This window comes from Natrix helvetica (assembly GCF_964273705.1).
Source record: "Natrix helvetica genome assembly, chromosome: 8".
NCBI classification, from domain to species: domain Eukaryota; kingdom Metazoa; phylum Chordata; class Lepidosauria; order Squamata; family Natricidae; genus Natrix; species Natrix helvetica.
The window spans coordinates 9,346,869-9,370,475 of NC_138559.1; the positions used below are offsets into that span (position 1 = coordinate 9,346,869).

At 44.4% G+C, this 23,607-nt stretch overlaps 1 protein-coding gene across 3 annotated transcripts in view; it reads right to left on the reverse strand.

Annotated features, from left to right (window-relative positions):
• Positions 1-1,002: 1,002 nt before the first annotated feature.
• Positions 1,003-23,607, reverse strand: part of FGFR1 (fibroblast growth factor receptor 1) — a 129,256-nt gene continuing 106,651 nt past the window's right edge. For all 3 annotated transcript variants that reach the window (XM_081960746.1, XM_081960745.1, XM_081960744.1), the window contains 9 exons: positions 20,133-20,278; positions 18,811-18,932; positions 17,158-17,268; positions 16,224-16,414; positions 14,371-14,493; positions 13,435-13,505; positions 10,647-10,784; positions 7,196-7,301; positions 1,003-5,603 (listed from right to left, as the gene is read on the reverse strand). In XM_081960746.1, the coding sequence (XP_081816872.1) occupies positions 5,427-5,603; positions 7,196-7,301; positions 10,647-10,784; positions 13,435-13,505; positions 14,371-14,493; positions 16,224-16,414; positions 17,158-17,268; positions 18,811-18,932; positions 20,133-20,278 (1,185 nt within the window). In that variant the 3' untranslated portion in view covers positions 1,003-5,426. The remainder of the gene's footprint in view (positions 5,604-7,195; positions 7,302-10,646; positions 10,785-13,434; positions 13,506-14,370; positions 14,494-16,223; positions 16,415-17,157; positions 17,269-18,810; positions 18,933-20,132; positions 20,279-23,607) is intronic.

Sequence of the window (23,607 nt, forward strand, 5' to 3'; positions counted from 1 at the left end):
GGAAGAGCTTTATAGCTCCCGCTGCCTTAAGAAAGTTCAAAACATCCTTAAAGATCCATCTCCTCCTGGGCACCCTTTCTTTTGAACTGTTACCATCTGGCAGACAGTATAGGACAATAAAAACAAGGACAGATAGGCTGAAAAACAGCTTCTATCCCAGAGCAGTACCTCTATTGAATTCTACTGTGTAGTGCAATATTAATGCAATATCAAGGGTTTTCAATTCAATTGTATAGAATATGAAGGATGTATTTATGGTTTATTTTTATAGTTACAATGTACACTGAAGCATTTAATTTCATTGTATGAGGTGCAATGACAACAAAGTAAACTAAACTAGTAGTTGTGCAACTTGGGTGTGCTGCCTTGTAACTTTGATCCTTAATTCTTTAACAGCACAACCTGCTTGTGTGAAACTCTCTGGCTTAAAGACCTGTTGTGTTATCTGCAATGGGCTGACTGACCTTCCCTGGGACTCATCATCTTCTTGTGTGTGTGTGTGTGTGTGTGTGTGTTCCAGCATAACTGGAATGCCTCAAGAAATTTCAACCAAACTTGGTACATAGATGACTTACTCTCTGGAAACAAATACTGGGGGGGGGGTGGATAAGACACCCCTAACACCCTCGGGTGTGTGTATTCTGTTAAAATACAGCCTGTTGTACCTTAAAATTGCTTCTACTGTACAGCGCAGTTGCCATGGGAATGGCTTCACAGTATTCCACAAGGGGGCTCCCTCTGGTAAGGGGAAAAATCCAACATTAGAAATTCCATTTGGTTCAGACATTTTTTCTCCTATAAATAAAAACCCGAGCAACGTCAGGTTATTAACTAGTTGCTAATATACAACAGCCGATTAATGTTCTGGGATACTTTCTAAACAAGAACGCACATAGAAAATACACTTCCATGTCAGCTTTTCAAGCTCCTGCAAATTTAACCCTGTCAAGATCTCTAGGCTGAAATGCGGACATCCTAGCCACCAAAGAAAAGATATCGAAGTGGACATAAATGTATGATTTATTCTCCAGTTTGCGATCGATTCTGGAAAAAAAGGCACACAAAGGGAGGCAACGAGAGAGCTCCAGGACTCTCAACAATTAAAATTATTTCCTTTAAAAAATAAATTACAAGACTTCCAAATCTGATACAGAAATGTTTAAAAACGCAATTCATCCGATTCCATACAAAGGCAGGACGAGCTTCGGAGTATAGGACGAATGATGGTGGGTTTAGGTTACATAGAAACACGACACCAAATATATGGGGTGCAACTCCCAGAATCCTCCAGCACAAAGTTTGCTGGGGAATTCTGGGAGCAGCCGGACCAAAAGATTTGGTGGGTACCAGGGACTCATGCCTTTACAGTGGCAGGAACAGAGGAAAGGACTTGAGAATACAGGTAGTCCTCGACTTATAACGACAACTGAGCCCGAAACCTAGGCTGTTAAGTGAGACATTTGTTAAGTGAGTTTGGCTCCATTTTACAACTTTTCTTCCCGTGGCTGTCCAGTGAATCAATTGCACTTGTTAATAACCTGGTGGTTTCAATGAACCTGACTTCCCTGTTGACTTGGCTTGTCAGAAAGTCGCAAAAGGGGACCCTGCAACCGTCGCAAACATGAACCAGTGGCTAAGCATCCAAATGTTGGTCATGGGACCACGAGGATATTGCAAAGTGTGAAAAAAAAGGGTCGTGAGTAAACTTTTTTTCAGGGATGATGTAACTTTGAATGGTCAATAAATGGCCTGTTGTAAGTCGAGGGCTACCTGGACTATATGAGGGTTACTTTGATTCTGCAGAGAAGATGTAATTCAGGGGTGTCCAAACTTGGGAACTTTAAGACTTGTGGACTTCAACTCCCAGAATTCCCCAGCCAGCATGGCTGGCTGGGGAATTCTTGGAGTTGAAGTCCACAAGTCTTAAAGTTCCCAGGTTTGGACACCCCTGATGTAATTGGACCCCAGCATCCACAGAATGGATCAAAAACGACACACCCCAGGAAGAAAGTATTAGTAGGCTTTAAAGCAAGTAATACTTCACATAGCAAAATTTGTACAGGTTTATTACCATATATTTCTCCAAAAATAACACCCGGTCTTATATTAATTTGTGTTCCAAAAGACACATTAGGACCATGATGGTGAATCTATGACACATATTTGCTGGCAAGGAAGCCGTCAGCTAATGCAATTTTTGCCCTGCCGGAGGGCCGGGGGAAGCCGTTTTCACCATCCCCAGGCTTCAGGAAAGCCTCTGGAGCCTGGGGAGGGGTTGTGCACACATGCGTGTGTGGGGGAAGGGGTGTTGCACGTGCATGTGTGGGGGGGGAGGGTTGAATTGGTGTGGGTAGTCACGCACGTGCACACAATTTTGGCATGCTGTAAGAAAAAGGTTCACCATCACGGCATTAGGGCTTAGTTTCCAGATAGGTGTTATTTTGGGGGAAATATGGTAGATGCGCCCATCTGGCCAATCTTAACTAGGTCTTAATATTGGGGTAGGGCTTATATCACAAGGATTTTGAAAAATCGTGCTAGGGCTAATTTTCCGCTTAGGTCTTATTTGGGGGGAAATACGGTAGTAGTTGGGATAATGTAGTGGCGTTTGAAGAAAAGGCAGTGAAGATCTTTCTCCTAACTTGGGAGAAGCCGCTTCTCCCATAAGATTTCTTGATTTTTGAAATAGCCCTCAGGTTTTTGTTAAAAAAAGAAGAAATAAGAGACAAATCATTTAGATTTTTTTTCCCTATGCCCAAATACTGGCATTCCTCGACTTACAAGCAGCCCCACGATCATGTGATCAAATTTCAGATGCGTGGCAACTGATTCACACTTGTGACTGTTGCAGTGTCCTGTGTGTTGTGTGATCCCCCTTTGCAACCTTCTGACAAGCAAAGTTGGCGAGGAAGGAGAGTTACAGGAAGGTCTCCGCTTACAGTCATTTGTTTAGTGACAGCTTGAAATGACAGCAGCCCTGAAAAAACATGAGCAATGGGCATTTTTCACATGGTAAGTGGCAGCCTCCCGTGGTCACGTGATCAAAATTCAGATGCTCGGCAACTGGCATGTACTTATGATGGTTGTAGTGTCCCGGGGTCATGTGTTTGCGACGTCCCAAGACAACAAAAGTCAACGGGGAAGATGCATCCATTTCACAACCGTGTTACTAATTTAACTGCAATGATTCTCTTAACAACAGGGGCAAAGAAAGGTCGCAAAATGGGGACAAACCTCACTTAACAACTGTCTTGGTTAGCCATGGAAATTTTGGTCGCTGTTGAGGTCGTATGTTGAGGACGTCCTGTGGTTATTCGAAGCTGCCAACCTAGCACAATCTGTTGAGAGAATTTTGCCCGTGGGTTGTCTGGGGAAACTTTGTTCCCTCAGTATAAAATGGGAGATGGGCCATTTTTAGCAGTAAAGAATAGCACTCAGTCTTTTTAAAGTCACTAAATTAGGCCTAACAGGATGTCTGACATAACTCTATCTTAACAGCAAGGGAGTGAGTAGGGGGATTGATGGGGGATGACGACTGTAGGTCTACAGCAGAGGTGGAATTCAGAAGGTTCTGACCAGTTCTGGATAACTGGTAGCAGAAATTTTGTGTAGTTCGGAGAACCGGTAAAGACCACCTCTGGCTGGCCCTGCCCCCATCTATTCCCTGCCTCCCGAGTCTCAGCTGATTGGGCGGAAATGGGGATTTTGCAGTATCCTTCCCCTGGAGTGGGGTGGGAATGGGGATTTTGCAGTATCCTTTCCCCTGCCACACCCACCAAGCCACGCCCACCGAACTGGTAGTAAGAAGCTTTGAATCCCACCACTGGTCTAGAGGGGGCAGAAACACAGGTGAGCAGGTGCATAAAAAGAGATGGGTAAGATTTCAAATCCCCCCCCCAAAAGGCTTGGTACACCCACAAACTCGCTGTTTTGATATAATCCCATATAAAACCAAAGCAGCAATTTTTATTGAAGTACCTAAACCGAAAATAAAAGTTTTAGAACATAATTTAAAAAAATAATAAAACAAAACGAAGCAAAACCAGCAGAAGTAGCAAAATATATGATTTGTTTGGGGGCTTTTCTTTTATAGCAACTGATACCTACCAGTCACTAGTAAACTTACTATCAAGGTGATATTCTCTCTGGTAACCACCGTTAAAAAAAAAAGGACCATGTAAATATATAATTAATATTTATACATTTTGTGGCAGCTATGTACAAAAGTTCTTTTTTTTTTTAAAATTTCCTTGATTTTGTCTGAAAATGTCCAAGCCCTGGGTTCAATTGGGGAGAACTCCTTTAAATTTTAGGCCAGAGAGCTGTGTATGATGTATTTTGTGGTCGATCACTTTCAGGTTTGGTCAACAAAGTACCAATGGACAGTGCGCTCCTATGACACCTTGGGAACAACGGAGTAGCTTTCTCTGTTCAACCTGCAGAAATGTTGTGCTGCATAACTCCCAGAATTAGGTAGTTATCGTGCGTGTGGGCTCCACTTTTGGATGAGACGGCAACAGATCCTCAGAGGAGATGCTAAAGATTTTTCAGTGCAAAGCAGAGGTGTCAAACTCAAGGCCCGCGGGCCGCATCCGGCCCACAGGGTGCTTAAATCTGGCCCGCGGGGCCCCATGGAAACAGTGGACCAGCCTGTGGTGTCTTTGCCAGCGGAAATGGAGCTTGGGAGGCTGCGAGGGCCTCCTGCAACCCTCCACCAGCAAAAATGGAGCTCCGTTTTTGCTGGGGGAGGATTGCAAGAGGCCATCATAGCCTCCTGAGCTCCCTTTCCGCTGGCAGAGTGCACGGGCCACCACAGGCACCCCTGACACGAGTGACGTCGAGCTGGCCATGCCCAGCCGGCCCCCAAGGTCCAACACAACCCTGATGCAGCCGATTGAAATTGAGTTTGACATCTCTGGCGTAGAGAATCCTGATGCCCACAGGTAAGGTAGCCTCATGCATGGCAGCTTTGATTTCTTGCTTTCTCAGCTCTCACAGGTTGCAGAGGTCGGATTCATGAATGGGGAAAAAGAAAGGACTTTCATCTTCATGGGAATGTTTTTCACCCCCTACTCCAGAATCTCCTTTGGAGAAGTAACAGCATGCTTCTGCCTAGGAAACAGACGTCTGGATCTTCCTTTTCGTTGTTGTTTAGACACCGCTTCCCACCCCAGATCACAAGATTCGTATGAGCAGCTCTTCCGAAGGCTTAAGGCTTGCAACAGATGGCAGTGTAGCGAAGGAGATGAGGATGAGTAGGCTTGGTTGCTTGGAATGGACTTTTTCGCAGTTCCTTAATGCCCTCCGGTGGTCCTCCTTCCAGCCCAGCTGGACAGAGACTGTGCACACAGACGCACACCCATTCATTCATGAACACACACGCTCCACACTCGCATGCACAGAAAAGTCCCGCAGATGTTGCGGCATCAGCGCCTTTTGAGTCCGCCGTTGGCAAGGTGAGGTGGATGCTTGGGAAGACAAGGTTCGTCAGGGAGAGGATCGTGGGAAAAAACGGAGTCCTCCCCAGAAGAGCAGGTGGAACTGCGAGTGTCTGGAAAACTGGGAGAATACTGATCCAATGGTAGAGAGAGGTCTAGGTATTCCTAAAGAGAATAGGAAGAGAATGATTGTGAGAACAATGTCTAATGCCAGGGGTGGGATTGGAAGATGTTAGCAACTGGTTCTCTGCCCAGTGGGCATGGTTGACTCGGCCTCCTGCACCACCGGCGGTGTGTGTGTTTTCACCCTTCCCAGGCTTCAGAGGCTTTCCTCAAGCCTGCCGGAGGCCCTCCGAAAGCCGGAAACAGGACCGTTTCTGGACTTCTGGAAGGCCCATTCTTCGCCCTCTCTAGGCTCCGGAGGCTCGAGGAAAGCCTCTGGGCAGGTGAAAACAGCCTCTACCCTGGGCTCCAGAGGCTGGAAACAAGCCCATTTCTGGACTTGGGGAACTTCCAGGAGGCCCATTTTTCACCCTCTCAGCGCCTCCATGTGGGCCCTGCAATTATCTGGCATCCAAAATGGGCCGCATGGAGACTCCTGGGAGGGGCAGGGTGGGCGGGGCCAGCTTGAACTGGTTCGCTTGAACTGGTCTGAACAGGCTGAATCCCACTCCTGACTAATGCTCTTCTCAAGTTGGTGGAAGGGTCTTGGAGACAAACTCAGATGAAAATGGAGAAATGAGGAAGTGGTCACTAAAATTGAGTTTGCTTTGGCTGATCTCCCACCTACAATTGTATGCAACAGGAGGTACGTTTCTATGACTTCCTAAATGAAATGAAGCTGATGTAATTTCTCTTGAAGAAGGTACAAAAGTCGACCATGGAAGAGGGAATTTGTAGCTCAGGGTTCAACTGTAGGGTCTTGATGCTCTCTAAGTTTGGGTTTTCTTGCAGACTTTTCATTATCAATCTAGGTAACATCATCAGTGCTATAAAAGGTAAAGGTTACAGGTATGTAAACTGCAACCTATGTATGTAAAAAGGAAGCATTAAAATATAACTTCATAAAGGTAAAGGTTCCCCTTGCACATATGTGCTAGTCGTTCCCGATTGTAGGGGGCGGTGCTCATATCCATTGCAAAGCTGAAGAGCCAGCGCTGTCTCCATTGTCATGTGGCCGGCATGACTAAACGCCGAAGGCACACAGAATGCTGTTACCTTCCCACCAAAGGTGGTTCCTCTTTTTCTACTTGCATTTTTACGTGCTTTTGAACTGCTAGGTTGTCAGAAGCTGGGACAAGTAACGGGAGCTCCCTCCATTATGTGGCGCTAGGGATTCGAACAGCCGACCTTTCTGATAGACAAGCTCAGTGTCTAGTTAGCCACTGAGCCACCGCGTCGATACTATATGTCACTGATTATTCTGTCATCCAGGTAGCATTATATGGAAGTTGAGTTATGGCGCCTGGACTTATTTTCTTTCTGCTTTTTGAAACCTTTATGCTTTCTCAGGAAGCCTAGGTGAGAACAAAAATATGCAAAACATATAATTTGCCCCTTATAATGGTCATATACCTTAATTTTAAAAGTAGAGCCACTTTCCTAACCTCTCAGATAATTTGCCCCTCCTGCTTGTGATTTTCCATTGCCCTATTTGCCTATCTACCCATCCGTCTCCGTAGGAAAGCAGCAAAGACTTAGACCAGCAGTCTAATTAGGGCAAGATGGACTTGGGGGGCAGGGGGGGGGGCTTTTACCTGGTTTGAAGTCATGGCCACGATCCTATCTAAGTCTTCAACCAGCTGCTTAAATGTCGGCCGTTGGGATGGAACGGCATGCCAGCAATCCCGCATCATCATGTACCTGGGAAGAGAGAACAGTGAAGGTGCCCGCATCTAAGCTGTTAAAACCAGAGCAGAAGGGAGACCATCCCACCATGGCCATCTCACTGCAGCCAACGTGCTGAGGCTACTTTTGCCGTATAGCCAACGCGCCACGAGACAGCTCACCGTGGCCAAGTCACCGTGGGACAAGTCCACGGTGTGGAATAACTTAACACGATGAAAGTTATCAGCCACTGTTTCTTCATTATTTCCATTGACAAAAGTGGAACCACATTGATCATGTTGAGTTATCCTGCTTTCCCATGGCGAATTGTCCTAGAGCCCCCAACCAGTGAAAACCAGGAGTTGGCCATTTTTTTCATACTTGGGCACCATCACGTGACCTCACATCTCACATTCAAAACATCCCAATGTAAGTTAAACTAAACCGCATGAGGATAGGACAAGAAGCAATGGGTGGAAACTAATCAAGGAGAGAAGCAACTTAGAACTGAGATTTATACAATTACAATTATACAATAGCAGAGTTGGAAGGGACCTTGGAGGTCTTCTAGTCCAACCCTCTGCCTAGGCAGGAAACCCTATACCATTTCAGACAAATGGCTATCCAACATCTTCTTAAAGACTTTCAGTGTTGGGGCATTCACAGCTTCTGGAGGCAACTTCTGTTCCACTGATTAATTGTTCTAACTGTCAGGAAGTTTCTCCTCAGTTCTAAGTTGCTTCTCTCCTTGATTAGTTTCCACCCACTGCTTCTTGTTCTGCCCTCAGGTGCTTTGGAGAATAGCTTGACTCCCTCTTCTTTGTGGCAGCCCCTGAGATATTGGAACACTGCTATCATGTCTCCCCTAGTCCTTCTTTCTATTAAACTAGACATACCCAGTTCCTGCAACCGTTCTTCATATATTTTAGTCTCCAGTCCCCTAATCATCTTTGTTGCTCTTTTCTGCACTCTTTCTAGAGTCTCCACATCTTTTCTACATCATGGTGATCTCCTGACAGAACAGTTAATCAGTGGAAGAGCCTGCCACCAGAAGTTGTGGATGCTCCAACACTGGAAGTTTTTAAGAAGATGTTAGACAACCATTTGTCTGAAGTGGTGTGGGGTTTCCTGCCTAGGCAGGGGGTTGGACTAGAAGACATCCAAGGTGCCTTCCAACTCTGTTATTCTATTCTTCCCTAGCCATGACCAGTTCCTGCAACCGTTCTTCATATGTTTTAGCTTCCAGTCCCCTAATCATCTTGGTTGCTCTTCTCTGCACTCTTTCTGCTGAGAAAAATAGAAAAGCAGGCTCAATGTACACCAATCTAATTACACCAGTCTTTCAGAGGCATTGGGAAAATAGCATCAAATGCCTGTCTGTCATTGAACCATCCTCCATCTCAGCCAGTCAGCGGGTATCCTGAGATGTTATGCCTGGTCTGTTGAATTTGATGAGGCTTTTCTCAAACTTGGCAGCATTTCAAAGGAACTCATGTTCACAACCGGCTGACCTCAGAATTCACAGAATTGTCTGCCAAGAAGATGTTGGCCAAAGCTCCCTTCATTTCCCATTTGCAAATGACCCCATCCTGGTCTGGGTCTCCTTCCAGTGGGAAGACGAAGCAGAATACAATAACAGAATTGGAAGGGACCTTGGAGGTCTTCTAGTCCAACCCTGCTTAGGCATGAAACCTTACACCGCTTCAGACAAATGGTTATCAAACATCTTAAAAGCTTCCAGTGTTGGAGAATTCACAACTTCTGGAGGCAAGTTGTTCCACTAATTGTTCTGTCAGGAAATTTCTCCTTACTTCTAAGTTGCTTCTCTCTTTGATTAGTTTCCATCTATTGCTTCTTGTCCTGCCCTCAAGTGCTTTGGAGAATAGCTTGACTCCCTCTTTTTTGTGGCAGCCCCTGAAATATTGGAAGACTGCCATCATGTCTCCCCTGGTCCTTCTTTCTATTAAACTAGACATGTCCAGTTCCTGCAACCGTTCTTCATATGTTTTAGCCTCCTGTCCCCTAATCATCTTTGTTGCTCCTGGAGGCTTAGAGTTTAACAGAGTTGGAAGGGACCTTGTAGGTCATCTAGTCCAACCCCAACCCCGCCCTGCCCAAGCAGGAGACCCTACACTATTTCTGACAGATGGCAGTCCAGTCTCTTCTTGAAAGCTTCCAGCTTAACATCTTTTTTAGGATTGCTTGTCTGTAAAATGTTTTACACCCTCTACTATAGATTTCTTCAATCCAGGAACATCCAGAATTCTCTCCTTAATTAGTTTCCATCCAGCAGTGAAAAGTTGATTTTCATTTTCATAAACATTAAAAAAAAAGTCTTTTTTTTTTTGTCTTTTCAGGGTCATGCAACTTTAGAAGAAGCCGATAATAGTTTGTGGAGCTGCAAACACTCTTCTGCCAAATGCCAGGGCGGGTGAGTGTCTTTACAAGCTGGGCATGCAGCTTGCCATCCTAACCCGCCACCCACTTAACTAGAGGCGAGGTGACTCGGTAGCTTAAAGACCCTGGAGGAGGTCTGTACTCCGGTGGTTCGAGCCCCAGTATCACATGGCAGAATGAACTCTTGTAACTTGCCTCAGCTCCTGCCAACCTAGAAGTTTGAAAGCATGCTATGTGCAGGTAGATAAATAGGTACCATTTCGGTGGGAAAATAATGGTGTTTTGTATGGTAGTGCTGGACCTTCCTTTCCCCTGCGATGCCCGAGTGTGAGGCAGCATCGGTGAAGGGAGAAAGCCCTGGTTGACACTACAGAATACCGTTGAACCTTCTAGTCCCTGTGCTACATGAGTGTGAACTGAACGGACTAGCAATGATCAGAAAGCAAACAACTAAGAGCCATGGTGGCGCAGTGGTTAAGACTGCAGTACCGCAGGCTACTTCTGCCGGCTGCCTGCAGTTTGGCAGTTCGAATCTCACCAGGTTCAAGGTTGACTCAGCCTTCCATCCTTCCGAGGTGGGTAAAATGAGGACCCAGATTGTTGGGGGCAAAAGGCTGACTGTGTAAACCGCTTTAGAGAGGGCTGGAAAGCACCGTGAAGCGGTATATAAGTCTAAGTGCTATGGCTATTGTTCTTTCTTTCTTTCTTTCTTTCTTTCTTCCTTCCTTCCTTCCTTCCTTCCTTCCTTCCTTCCTTCCCTCCCTCTGCCCACTGACAGCAGTTCAATCCTGACTGACTCAGCCTTCCGTCCTTCCGAGGTGGGTAAAATGAGGACCCAGATTGTTGGGGGCAAGAGGCTGACTGTGTAAACCACTTTAGAGAGGGCTGGAAAGCATTGTGAAACGGTATGTAACTCTATTGCTATCATCATCATCATCATCATCATCCCCAATAGATAAACCACCCACCCAACTGGGCACTCACAGTTCATTGGTGCAATTGCTGGGTTTGTCCATCCGATGCCCCTCTTTCAGCAGCTTGAACAGCTCCTCCACTGGCACTCCCGGGTACGGAGAGCCCCCCAGGGTGAAGATCTCCCACAAGAGGACACCGAAGGACCACCTGGTTAGCACACAAGATACATCACGTCTTACGCTGCAGCAGTCACAAGCAGGCTATTACTTAGTGGTAAGACAGTCTATGGACCTATGGGCCTTTGGTAGGCTGTGTGTGTGTGTGTGTAAACTTTGCAGTGGTGTGCAAAGGAACACACCAAAAGGAGGAGGCCCTCAAACTGGCAACCAGATGGAAGCCAAGAGCCAATTTCAGACCAGCCGACTCTCGCTGCAAAGTAACACAGGCTGAAAATACTGTTCTTGCCTACAGAAATTAGCATGTCATTAAACTGAGATGGATCACATCTGCAGTAGTCCACCTTTGGGGATAATTCCCAGCATACCAGCCGTAATTGAAAACGGTAGAAAATTTAAGGGAGCTGTGATTTGCAACCAAATTAATTTTGGGAGGGAAGGGGAGGGGAGGGACGTTAGGAGGGAAGGGAGAATGTGGTTCTAATTAAACAGGCAGGACTTGAAGCTTCAAGGAGAATCCATAAGCGTAATGAGACGTAAGTGAACAAGGTGAGAGCAATAATGGCTGAATCGATTGAAGCAGGAAAATAATGACTGGAGTTAAAAGCTTCCATCCATCCCTTGCATCCCACCCAAACTTTCTGTCTAGAGCAGTGTTTCTCAAACTTGGCGACTTTAAGTCCTGTGGACTTCAACTCCCAGAATTCCCCAGCCAGCTATGCTGGCTGGGGGATTCTGGGAGTTGAAGTCCACAGGACTTAAAGTCGCCAAGTTTGAGAAACACTGGTCTAGAGCCTGAGTCTCTGAAGGTGGAGTAGATGGACAGTGAGAACAGACAACCCATAATTTCTTGTCCCAAAGGTGCTTTTTTTTCAAAAGGCAAATGGACTTTCTTGTTTTTTTCTTTTGAAGATGTTTCGCTTCTCATCCAAGAAGCTTCTTCAGCTCTGACAGAATGGTAAGGAATGGAAAGTTTTATACTCCTTGCAGACAGCTGGTCATTTGCATCCTTTCAGAGGGTCTTTGAAGCACTTGGAGGTTTCTCCGTGTCCTCAGGGTCACCCAAGTGGTGCAAATGGTTCCTGAAATTTTTCCCTCTGGAAATCCATTCCTACTCCCACACCACTCCAAGGGTGCTCATCCCAAATTGTACGGCTAAAAGTGCGTAGAGATTCTCCATCATCCAGGTCAAGGTTGTCCCAAAGGTACTTTTTCAGGAGGCAACTGGACTTTCTTGTTTTTTTTTCCTTTTAAACATTGTTTGCTTCTCATCATCCAAGAAGCTTTTTCAACTCTGACTGGATGGTGGAGAACAGAAGAATTTATACTCCTTGCAAACAGCTGGTCATTTGCATCCTTTTAGAGAGTCCTTGAGGCCACTTGGAGGTTTGTATGTGTCCTCAGGGTCACCTGAGTAATTCCAAGTAGTGGCAGGATGTTTTCTGCCCTGTGTCCTTTCACTGTTGAAGACAGGCGGAGGCTGTTGGGGACACGTCTATGTTGCCTACATCTCAAACTGATGTGCAAATGGTCTAGTTGCCTCTTGAAAGAGCACCTTTGAGACAACCATGGATGACTGAGAATCTCTACAGACGTTTAGCCATACAGTTTGGGATGAACATCCTTTAAACGGTGTGGGAGTTTGAACAGATTTCCAGGGGGGGGGAAATTACAGACTACAGGAACAAGGAGCACCACAGAGAAACATTTGCTGATTCCCTGAACCCTGCAAAGATCCTTCCGTGGGATTAAAAGTCTGTAGTGATCCTCAGTCATCCAGGTCATGGTTGTCCCAAAGGTGCTTTTTCAGGAAGCCATTGGACTTGTTTTTTTTCTTTTGAAGACATTTCACTTCTCATCCAAGAAGCTTCTTCAGCTCTGACAGGATAGTGGGGAATGGAAGGATTTATATCCCTTGCAGACAGCTAGTCATTTGAGCAGTACTCCGGTGACTCTGAGGAACACAGATAAACCTCCAAGGGCTTCAAGGACCCTCTGAAAGGATGCAAATGACCAGCTGTCTGCAAAGAGTATAAATCCTTCCATTCCCCACTATATCCTGTCAGAGCTGAAGAAGCTTCTTGGATGAGAAGCAAAACGTCTTCAAAAGAAAAAAAAACAGAAAGTCCAGTTGCCTCTTGAAAAGAAAAGCACCTTTGGGACAACCAGAACCTGAATGACGGAGAACCTCCATAGACATCATTTCTTGGGCATGCAGGTGATTCTACCTGCCACTTGTGGCTCTGCAGCTTGGAAAAGGATATTCAAGGAAGCAAAGGTGGTGAAGTTATAAAGCACAGAGACATTTGCTGCTCTCTAGCAGAAGCAGTCAGATGCACACAGGTTGGGTTCAAGCTGACTAATTACATCCTGCCTGTTATACAGGAATCTCCCCAAACCGCCTGCCTTCACCTGAAAACAGGTAGATAAGGCTCTATGGAGCTTAAGGAGGAGGTCAGATCTGGATCCTTAAAGGGGAGGGTGGGTCAGTTCTGGATCTCTTCTGGTTGTGCAAGGAATTTGAGGCTAATTCTGCATCTGAGGTCTTCCCGCCATCACGCTGGGCATTTCCCAATAGCTATCCAACTCGTGAGAGTGTACGAGGTGCAGAGAATCAACAGAGAGTCTCAGTTGAAAATCTTTTCTAATACTGTACTTTAAGGAGCCAGAGAAATACTCACACGTCACTCTGGTGGGTGTATATTCTATCAAACAAGGCTTCTGGGGCCATCCATTTGACTGGAAGACGACCCTAGAAAGCAGAAAAGAGGCCATATTAATCCAGAACCATGGGGAAGAGAGAAGCCATATTAATCTTCTGGCGGGGAACAGAGAAGTGCAAGGGGGAATGATAACTAATTGGATTTAATTCCTAATCGTTTCCTTCCTTCCTCCCTCGTCTTTTCTTTAAGACATTTTTATGTCTAGATCAGTGTTTCTCAAACTTGGCGACTTTAAGTCCTGTGGACTTCAACTCCCAGAATTCCCCAGCCAGCTATGCTGGCTGGGGGATTCTGGGAGTTGAAGTCCACAGGACTTAAAGTCGCCAAGTTTGAGAAACACTGGTCTAGATCACTGAAGGTTTTTTTTTTTAGGTCCAGGCCACTGAAGTTTTCTTCAAATTTCCCTATCCTTAATTACAGTTTCCTACTCAGCTTTTCTGCAATGTGTCATGCCTGCAAGCCACATTTCTTTTGGACTTCAGGCCTGCCACGCTTTCTACCGTCTATTTTCTATTGTGGGAAAATGAAAGAGGGGATTTGTATGGAGTTGTGTGATACGTAGCCATAATAACGTTCTTCTTAGGAAGCCAAGGTCATCTTTGTCTCTGCACCTGGCCGGAACTGGATGGGCGGAAGCTGCCAGTGTGGCAGTGGAGGATTGGACCATGTGATGGACTTGTGGGTGTGAGGGGGAAGGATCTTGAACTTTCAACTTGGTGGGAAAACCTGGAAGCTTTCAGATCCGGGTTTTCCCAGATGTGCCAACACAGCTCTTTTAATAAATTGAGGAATCCTTTGCCTCGGACTCTGATTTAATTTTGGATGCTATTTGGAACCCTGGCACAATGCTTGAAAATGGAATAATTGGAGCCCCCTTTGAAGGATGCCACTCACGTTAGTTGTCTTTTTGTAGTAATCTATGTGGTGAATGTCTCGAGCAAGGCCAAAATCAGCAATCTTCATCACGATGTCTTCCGTTACCAACACATTCCTGGCTGCCAAATCTCGGTGAATACACTAAAGAGAAAACCACAGAGCATAACAAGACTTCCTAACAACGGAGCAGCTCTGGAAGGCAGAGACAAAAGTTTTCAGACTGAAGACCAGTAAATCCACGGGAGTTTTTGAAAGCACATTTTATTTGTGTCCTGCCTTTTATTATTTTTAGAAATAACTCAACAAAAACCACATCTCGTTAAGATGCTAACGGGTGTGTCAAGACAAAAAGTGATACAAGCCAAGCAAATCTGTACAATTACAGATAGTCCTCAACTTACAACATTTCATTTAATGATCGTTCCAAGTTACAACACTTTAAAAAGTGACATGACCATTTCTCACACTTAAAATCATTGCAGCATACCCCATCGTCATGTGATCAAAATTCGGATGCTTGGCAACTGATTCATATTTAGAACGGTTGCAGTGTTCTGAGGTCACGTTATCCCATTTTGCGACTTTCTGACAGATTCATTTAACAACCATGTTCCTCACTTAGCAACTGCAGTCATTCACTTAGCAATCACGATCTTAACAAGATAGCGAGAGCAATCAACCAATGGAACAGAAGTTGCTTTCAGAAGTTGTGGGAGCTTCATCACTGGAAGCTTTCAAGAAAAAAAACTGGACTGGAGTTGACCAGAAATGGTGTAGGGTTTTCTGCTTGGGTGGAGGGTTGGACTAGATGACCTACAAGGTCCCTTCCAACATTGTTAATCTAATCTAAAGATCTTTAAAAAAACAACAACCTGATTATATAGCAAGCAAGTTTGGGAACTGCTTTTGGCTGCAAAGTAGAATAAAAATTTGAAAGTAAATCCAGGTAATCAATTCATGACCATAATTGATCCCAGAATTCAGTTCTTAAATTGTGGTCGGTCATTAAGCCAAGCACCGTGTGAATTCATTGGTTGTTAAGTCACCTTAGCAGTCATTAAGCAAATGCAGTGGTTGTTAAATGAACCTGATTTTTTTTTAAATAGGCCTTTTTTTTTTGCTGGAAATCAGAAGTTATGCCAGAAACTGGTAAAGATTGCTGAAAAATCAAATGTACATGACTGCGGGACACTGCAAAAGACTGTAAATGCAGCCAGTTGCCAAGCACTCAAAATGAGATCATTGGAGGGGATGATATGGGTGTTAAAACTCCGGAACCGGGTCAGAAGTAGCTCCAGGGAGATCTGTTGTAACTTGGAAGGATCCCTGAGTGATCAGCAGTGAAGACTACCTTTATCCTGTCCAATAACATAGGCATTACGGCACCTCAGAAATCAGTAGCCTTCTTATCAACGGTTCTATTACTTTCTTTCTGATCCTTTAAACTCCAATGTTAGAAACATGGTCATATAAGAAAAGGACTAATGTTATAAGGGAGATTTGTTAAAATGGACAAGTAAATATAGAATTAATATCAATCGATCAGAAAAAAGGCAGGGTTTTAATAAAGGAGAATATTTGTAGCTCATTTTGGGCAATAATAAATCAAAATGTTTACAAAATATTTACATTTTGATTCTTATTAATCGAATCAAAATGTAAATATTTTGTAAACATTTTGATTTATTATTGCCCAAAATGAGCTACAAATATTCTCCTTTATTAAAACCCTGCCTTTTTTCTGAAACATCTTCATCTCTTCTGTTTTGCATCCTAACTTATTTCTCTGGGTCTCTCAAAGCTCACAAGCTACTAGTCCTCTGCCCACCGCTGCTCCAAGTCTACCATTCCTCCCTCTTGCAATTGCTCACCTTTTTGGATGCCAGGTATTCCATGCCCCTGGCCACTTGGTAGGCACAGGATACCAGATCTTTGAATGAGAGTTGTTCTTCTGGGCCGTGGGTGGGGTTATAGCAGTATTCCATGCCAGGTGGGCGGCGGGCTTGTAGGTATTCCCTTAGGTTCCCCTTGGACGCATACTCTACTATCACATAGAGCGGGCCTAGCATAGAGGAAGACAAGAAGCTTTAATGTTGTGGCCTATCAGCCCCTCCAATAGTCGAATCAGAGGAGGAGGAGGCGTGGGAGTTAGGGTCAGCATCAAGGCAACCTGGGAGCTCCCAGGGGGCAAAGGGAATGGAGCTGGCAGAGAGAGAGAGAGACAGAGGGGGAGCCTGGGCCGTCCGCCAGCCTTCAGATGGAGAGTCAACAGCCCCCAGGTCTGGAGGTGGCTGATGAGGAAGAGGAGGAACAGCTGTGCCCAGTGCCTGACACACGGATGCACATAAGGCAGAGGAGAGAAGAGCAGTGGAAGTCTATGGGCCGGTCCTCGGGATGGAAGAGCCACCGCTGCTTGCAAAGCCCCACCTTAGCTCTGGGGATAAAAGGCAGGGGGCGGAGATGAATAGATGTGGCAGACGATTATTCATCTCCCTGCCGGACAGACTTGTTAGCCTGCAGTGAGAGAGAATTTTTTTGCCGGGATTGCTGGCGCTCCTAATAAAGGAATCATTGATTTAACTAAAGAGGGTTTGTTGTGTTTGGGGAGCTGGGTCAGAACATTTGAGCAGAGACAATAATACAATCACCATCCCATTTTAATTCATGAGGCACTTCTGATACCTAGTGGGCCATCTGGGGCTAAGGTGGCCAGTTGAAGATGCCGAAGAATGAACGTGAGAACTTTTTCCTGCAAAGTTGGATTTCTGTCATGGAGCTACTGCCTTCCACCTTAGAAGCACTTACCGTCCTGAGTACACGCTCCGAGGAGATTGATGATGTTCTTGTGTTTTCCAATCATCTTCATCATCTCCATCTCCGAGATCAAGTCAGACAGGTCTTTTTCAGTCGCATCAGCTAGGGAGGAAAAAGATAACAAGTCCTGGTTGAGTCAAGGATGCTTTAAAGGGAGGTTAAGATACTGGAAGTCTCCTATTAATAGCACTAGCATTTAACATATTGCTTTATAGTGTTTTACAGCCCCCTCTAAACAATTTGTAAGAGTCAATATATGGCCCCAACAATCTGGGTCCTCATTTTATTGACCTTGGAAGGACGGAAAGCTGAGTTAACCTTGAGCCGGTCAGGATCGAACTGCCGAACTGCTAACAGTCAGAATTAGCCTGCAATACTGCATTCTAACCACTGGGCCACCACCGCTCTTTATATGTGAAATTTGCACTTTCAGTGAACTTCAAGTCATCCGTAGTGTCTCTCTCTGTGTGTATTCCTGACAAAGACACAGACACACACCTGCACACACATATTAAAGGAGGTTTGAAGTTCACCCGAAACGGCAATCATCGGTTGATGTGAAAGAATGGGTAAGCCCATGTACAGGTTAAAATAAATTCAAATGTTAAAAGTCTAAAAAGACAACGGACAAAACAAGATACCTCTCATCAAGATTAATAACAGTTGGATGATAATGGTTAAAAAATGTTATGGTTATATGATGTTTATAATGCTTGATATTATGAACTTATTATAGACAAAACCGAACAGAGCTTTTAATAACGGAAAATGTTTAATTAGGATATGTGAAGATTATGGTAAATAAATTTTGAGAATAAGAGTTATGGCTATTGTGTATATAAGATTTATTATTTGTATTTAAAAGTGATTATACCCAGTACACTGCCATTGTGGATATGGAAATTGTATATATATCAAAGAAAATTGCAATAATAATAATAATAATAATAATAATAATAATAATAATAATAACAACAACAACAACAACAACAACAACAACAACAACAACAATACTGGGACTTGCAAATTGAAGTTGAGCAACTGTGGAAAAAGAAATCATGTGTTGTCCCAATTGTAATTGGAGCCCTTGGAGCAATACCTAAAGGGTTACCTCGTTATTTGGAAATTCTAAATTTACCTGATTTGAACATTCTGACTCTACAAAAAAACCACCCTACTTGGAACAACTTATATCCTCCGACGTTACCTTTACAGGTCCTTGGTCCTTGGTTAGGACTCAAGCTGTTGAGCTACCAACCAGCCCCAAAGGCTGTGAATCTCACCAAAGATTAACCACATAAAATAATAATAACCTAGGATGCTGGCAGCAAACCGTATCAACCATTAGCACCAGTCACTTGTAATGCATTTTTGAATGTTCAGTTGGCCGTTTCATGCTTAATGAATAAAGATAATAATAATAATAATAATAATAATAATAATAATAATAATAATAACAACAACAACAACAACAACAACAACAATAAGAAGAAGTCTTGCACATTATTCCTGCAAGAATCTTTTATTATCATTTGTTTCATACTTAATAAATAAAAGAAATAATAATAGCTTCTTGCAAGAAGCAAGACGAGGAGGGTTTTTTTGGGGGGGAAACTTAAGAAATAAAACTGCAACTTTACTTACATTTTAGCATTTTGACGGCCACTTTCGTAACTCGGTTTGGCTTGTCTTTATCCAAGCCTATTGCTTCAGCCAGGACCACTTGCCCAAAGCAGCCTTCTCCCAGGGGTTTCCCTAGGATCAGCCTAGAATAAAAGCAAAGAAACAAACACGGTTATGGGGCAGGGTGCTGCTAATCTCCGCAGGGAATTAACTGAAGCTCAGCACAACTGGGTTGGAATGTGGGTCTAAATTGCCTTGTTTGGCTTTCTGTTGTGTGACACTGTCTGTATTATCCAACCAATATATCACTATTCCTCTCAGAGACTTTGTGGAACAGGGGTGCTAAACTCGATTTCATTGAGAGCTTCATCTGGGTGATGTTTGACCTTGGGGGTGGGGTGGGGGCTGTGGCCAGGGTGGGCATGATCAGTTCGACGTCACTCCTCTCGTGGGCACCTGTGATGACCCAAGTGCTCTGCCAGCAAAAACAGACTCCTGAGCTCCGTTTTCAGCTGCCACAGCCTCCTGCAACCCTCTGCCAGTGAAAACGGAGTTCGGGAGGGCTTCTCAAGTACTTTTCCCAATGACACGGCTGTTTAAAAACACCAGACGTTTCTTACTCCTTTTCGTGTACAAATCCTTAATTATTCATATGTAGCCGTTTATATCAGACAATCATCTTACCTATATTATATTGCAATATTTTCATACATTATCTTATCTTTCCTACCCTCTGTCTGATCTCTATATACTAATTGTTCTACGACATCTTAATTTTACATTTCCCAGTTTCTTATTTCTATCGTCTAACCATTTGTACTATTTCTCCCAAACTAAATATTATTCTGACTCCTCCTTTCCTCGTATTTCCTTTGTCAATTTGTCCATCTTCACACATTCTAAGATCTTCCTTATCGCCTCATCTTCGTCGGGACTGTATTGTTTTTCCATTTTTGCGTGTTACGTTATTCTGGCCGCTGTCGTAATATGTAGGATTAGGTATAATATTTCTCTACTGTACTTTGTTGTAGTTAGCCCTAATAAAAATAGTTCCAGTTTCCAATCAATGCCCATCATTTCCTCAAGTCACTTTTTGATTTGGGTCCAGGGGTAAGAAACAAGGTGACCACAAATGTAAAATTGGAATGTATAGGAGGGGAAACAATAACTGCTAAGATTCACCGATATGTAACTGCTATAAGACAGAACATTCAGTTCCTGTGTTGTTTTAAGTTATGTGTTTGTCTTTGTTGATGTGTTTGAAATTAAAATCTAAAAAAACAAAAGCTTCAGACGTGCCTCTTTGGCTGAGCCCTTCCAAAATGAAGAGGAGAATTTGGTACCTGTCCCTGGGCAACTCCCAGCGAGGGTCTTCTGGCAGCTCGTATTCAGAGACCCCAGTTAGCATTGGGGTCCCACTGGAGGAGAGCCTTGAGGGGCGCACAAGCATCACACCAGAGTTCATGGAGGAATTGGAATCAGCCGAGACCTGCACCAGAAGAAGGTAGACAGTGGAGGTTACCTTTGTCAAAGTCTCCTTGAGAATAGTTAGATTGGCTTTGATAGGGGAAGAATCACCTGCGCTCCAACAAATCATATCACCTTTTTACTAGAAATGGGTGCCCTTGCTGCTGTAAAGATACTTTAAGGACTTTGGAGAAGACTTCTATATCGATGGTTGACCATGGCTTTGTAAGCAGAAGGATCTACATTCAATCCCACAAATGGAAAAAACCCTAGAAAACCTTCTGCTTGGTCATTCTGGAAAGCTACCACCAGCAAGTTTATACAGTACTTATCCTTAGACCAGGTGTCTCCAAACCTGGAAATTTTAAGACTTGTGGACTTCAACTCCCAAGGATTCCTCAGACAGCTGTGCTACAATACTATGATCAGTATTGTGTAGACTTGCTGGTGGCTATGTTGGCTGGGGAATTCTGGGAATTGAAGTCCACAAGTCTTAAAGTTGCCACGTTTGGCAACCTCTGCCTTCTAAGTAGGTTCTAATTTGGAATAAAACGGCTCTAGTGAATCTCTCCAGAAATTGAGCATTCTATGGTCCTGACCCTCTTGCTTATAGCCACAAGACTTAAAACAGATAAGTAAGGAAGATACTTAGGGATGATTCACACCCTGGCCAGTGTCCCTTTTCACTTTGGCCATCGGGCAGAAGACACCGAAGTATAGCCAGCCGGACAAACAGGTTTAAAAACAGCTTCTACTCATGGGCTGTCAGACTCCTAAACACAACGTAGCACCAACAGATTAATATGGCCAATTTCACTGGTGCCAGTGTAGTGTGTAATATGTATATACCATGATACAAGATCATACACCAGAGTAATATACATGTTGCACAGAATATGATGTACATATGGAAACGTATGACTAGTTTTTCCCCCTAACTACTTGTTACAAGGATTATTCTTTATATTATTCTTGTATGGACTGCACCAGCAGAGGCTAAACTAATTTTGTTGCATGCATGATGTACAATGACAATAAAGGCTTTGAACACATATCTTCCTCCCTCTCCATGAACGCATGCCAGCACACTTATTGCTTGATAGGGCTGTGAAACCATCTGAAGGGATGTTCTATCATGTGCTATCAGCAAAGTGTCCCTGTTCGAAACTGTTCTGGGAAGCTTCTGGGAAGCCCAGCATGGCTGCTTGGAGACCTTTTGACACTATCTCCGTGTCTCTCTGTCTGTGCATGTGTGAATATCCACCAATAATCCTAACAAAAGCACCGTCTGTGTATGTATCCTGAGAGCTTTTAAACCATCATGTACATTAATTCCCGCTTTAGTGTAAGAGGAGCAAGCTAGCTCTGAATCAGAAGATGCGGAGAACCTCTGGACTGGTCCTTGCAAACTAGACTCTTGATGTCAACAAGCAGAGCTTCAGGGCAGCCTGCAGGAATGAAAATTGCAATGATACAAGTGTTGTAGCCCACCAGCTGCCAGCACAGCTGGCGGCAGACTCGGACGATGAGGAGGTTGGGGAGGAACTTGGGCCAGTTCTGGAGTCTGGGGAAGGCTCTGATGGATGCTCTGCATCGGAAGCAGAGATAGAGGCAGAGCCATCTGACATTTCCCAGCCACCGGAGAGGCAGCTGCCTTTGGACGTAGAGATTAGTGGGGAGGAAGAACAGCTGGAGCCTGTTCCAGATGTGGATATGCTAAGCTGTTGGGAGAGGAGAACAACGGAGGATAAGGAGTCGACTCGGGAAGCAAGGCACATGTAGACGCTGAATGGCCCCTCCCTGGCTGGGGAATAAATAGAAGGAAAGGGGAATGGTGGTCGTAGGAGACAACAGTTCAGATTTCTGAAGATTTGGCTCATCGTGTTTCGTGCCACAAAGACTGCTTGTCAGAACTTAATTTGCAGCTTCGCCACTGGGAGCTCATGGCCTGGCAATTATCTCAAGGAACTGATAAAGTCTGTTACTGCAGGTAACTGAAGGACTATTGCCTGGACTTTCCGGTGTGTGAATGCCATTAATTCACAGGAGATAAATAAAGAGGGGTTTTTTTGCAGGGGGACAAGGAGTCTGTTTCTTCTTTCTGCTAAGGCTGGGTAAGAACAGTAAGATCAAAACAGCCTCTTTCCTAGTCTTTCCAAGTCTCCATGGCAAATTAGGGTGGACTGTTTTGTGCTTTCTGTGAGCCGCCGTGATTGAATTACGGCTGGAAGAAGAGAGCTACAAAGAGACAAGAACATCCTTAACATGGCTTCGCCCTCTGCGTTGCATATCTAAACTTGTTCATAATGTCAGGCTCTGATTCTCACAATGATCACAGAGTCTCTTTAAGAAAGACTTTTCCAGAAAAGGTTATAAAAATTCCAGGACTCTTTTCCCATCTTCAACCAACGTATCCCCAAGGTATAATAGGGCAAGAAACCTTTTTTCCCGAGTTGTTTTTCTTAACCGCTTCTCATGAAGTTTGCAGCTGGCTGTTTATGTAAGAATCTTTAGAATTTTATCAGTCTGGGAACCGACTCTTCTATCAACTCTTCACAATCACTGATGAGGCCTCCAGTTTATAAGAGATCCATCGGAAGCCAGGGGGGTTTCGGGGCCAGAAACCTTGAATACATTAATATAAAACGGCCAACTAAATGAGAAAAAATACAAAGGAAAGGGGCCTGCTAAGCTGTGGAAAGGGTGGCTCACACCAGCCCCAGGCTCTAAATTCCAGGGGATGTAAGCAGGTTTTTGCATCCTCATTTTGGCGGGGAGCCACCAATTAATTTAAGTGGCTTGGTGTAGTGTACAATAAAGATCTTTAATTAGCCATGCCATGCGGAGGATCTGAATAGCTTTTGTTGCCAACTCAAGAAGGGATCCCAATGCAGAATTCCCAAGGCAGGCTGGGAAGCTGGCAAGCAACCAAAACCGCCGATTCTTGCAGCCCAAGATGAGACATTTGCAAGGTGAGAATTGTTCCACTGCATTTCCCCCCCTCCCCCCAATGAATTTGGGCTGAATGGATGTTTGTTATGGCCTCCAAAGGGTTTATTTTCAGGGTTGATTGCTTTATCGTTTTTACTGACGGTTGTGTTTGTGTTGATTCCCAGTGTGCTGCTCTGCGGACCCCTCTGTGAGAAACAGGGGTACCGAAAAGTACAAATGAAATAACCTGGAAGAATAAACCTGGATGTTTAAAATGGAGGCCCTTTGCGCAGTAGCTGTTGTAATGTGAAATCCACAAACTGTACAAGCTCTACTTTAGCATCCTATGGATAGTCGTTATCCCAGGCTGTTTTTCACCACTGAGGCTTTCTCTTTCCTTCCCAGGTGAGGCTCAACATC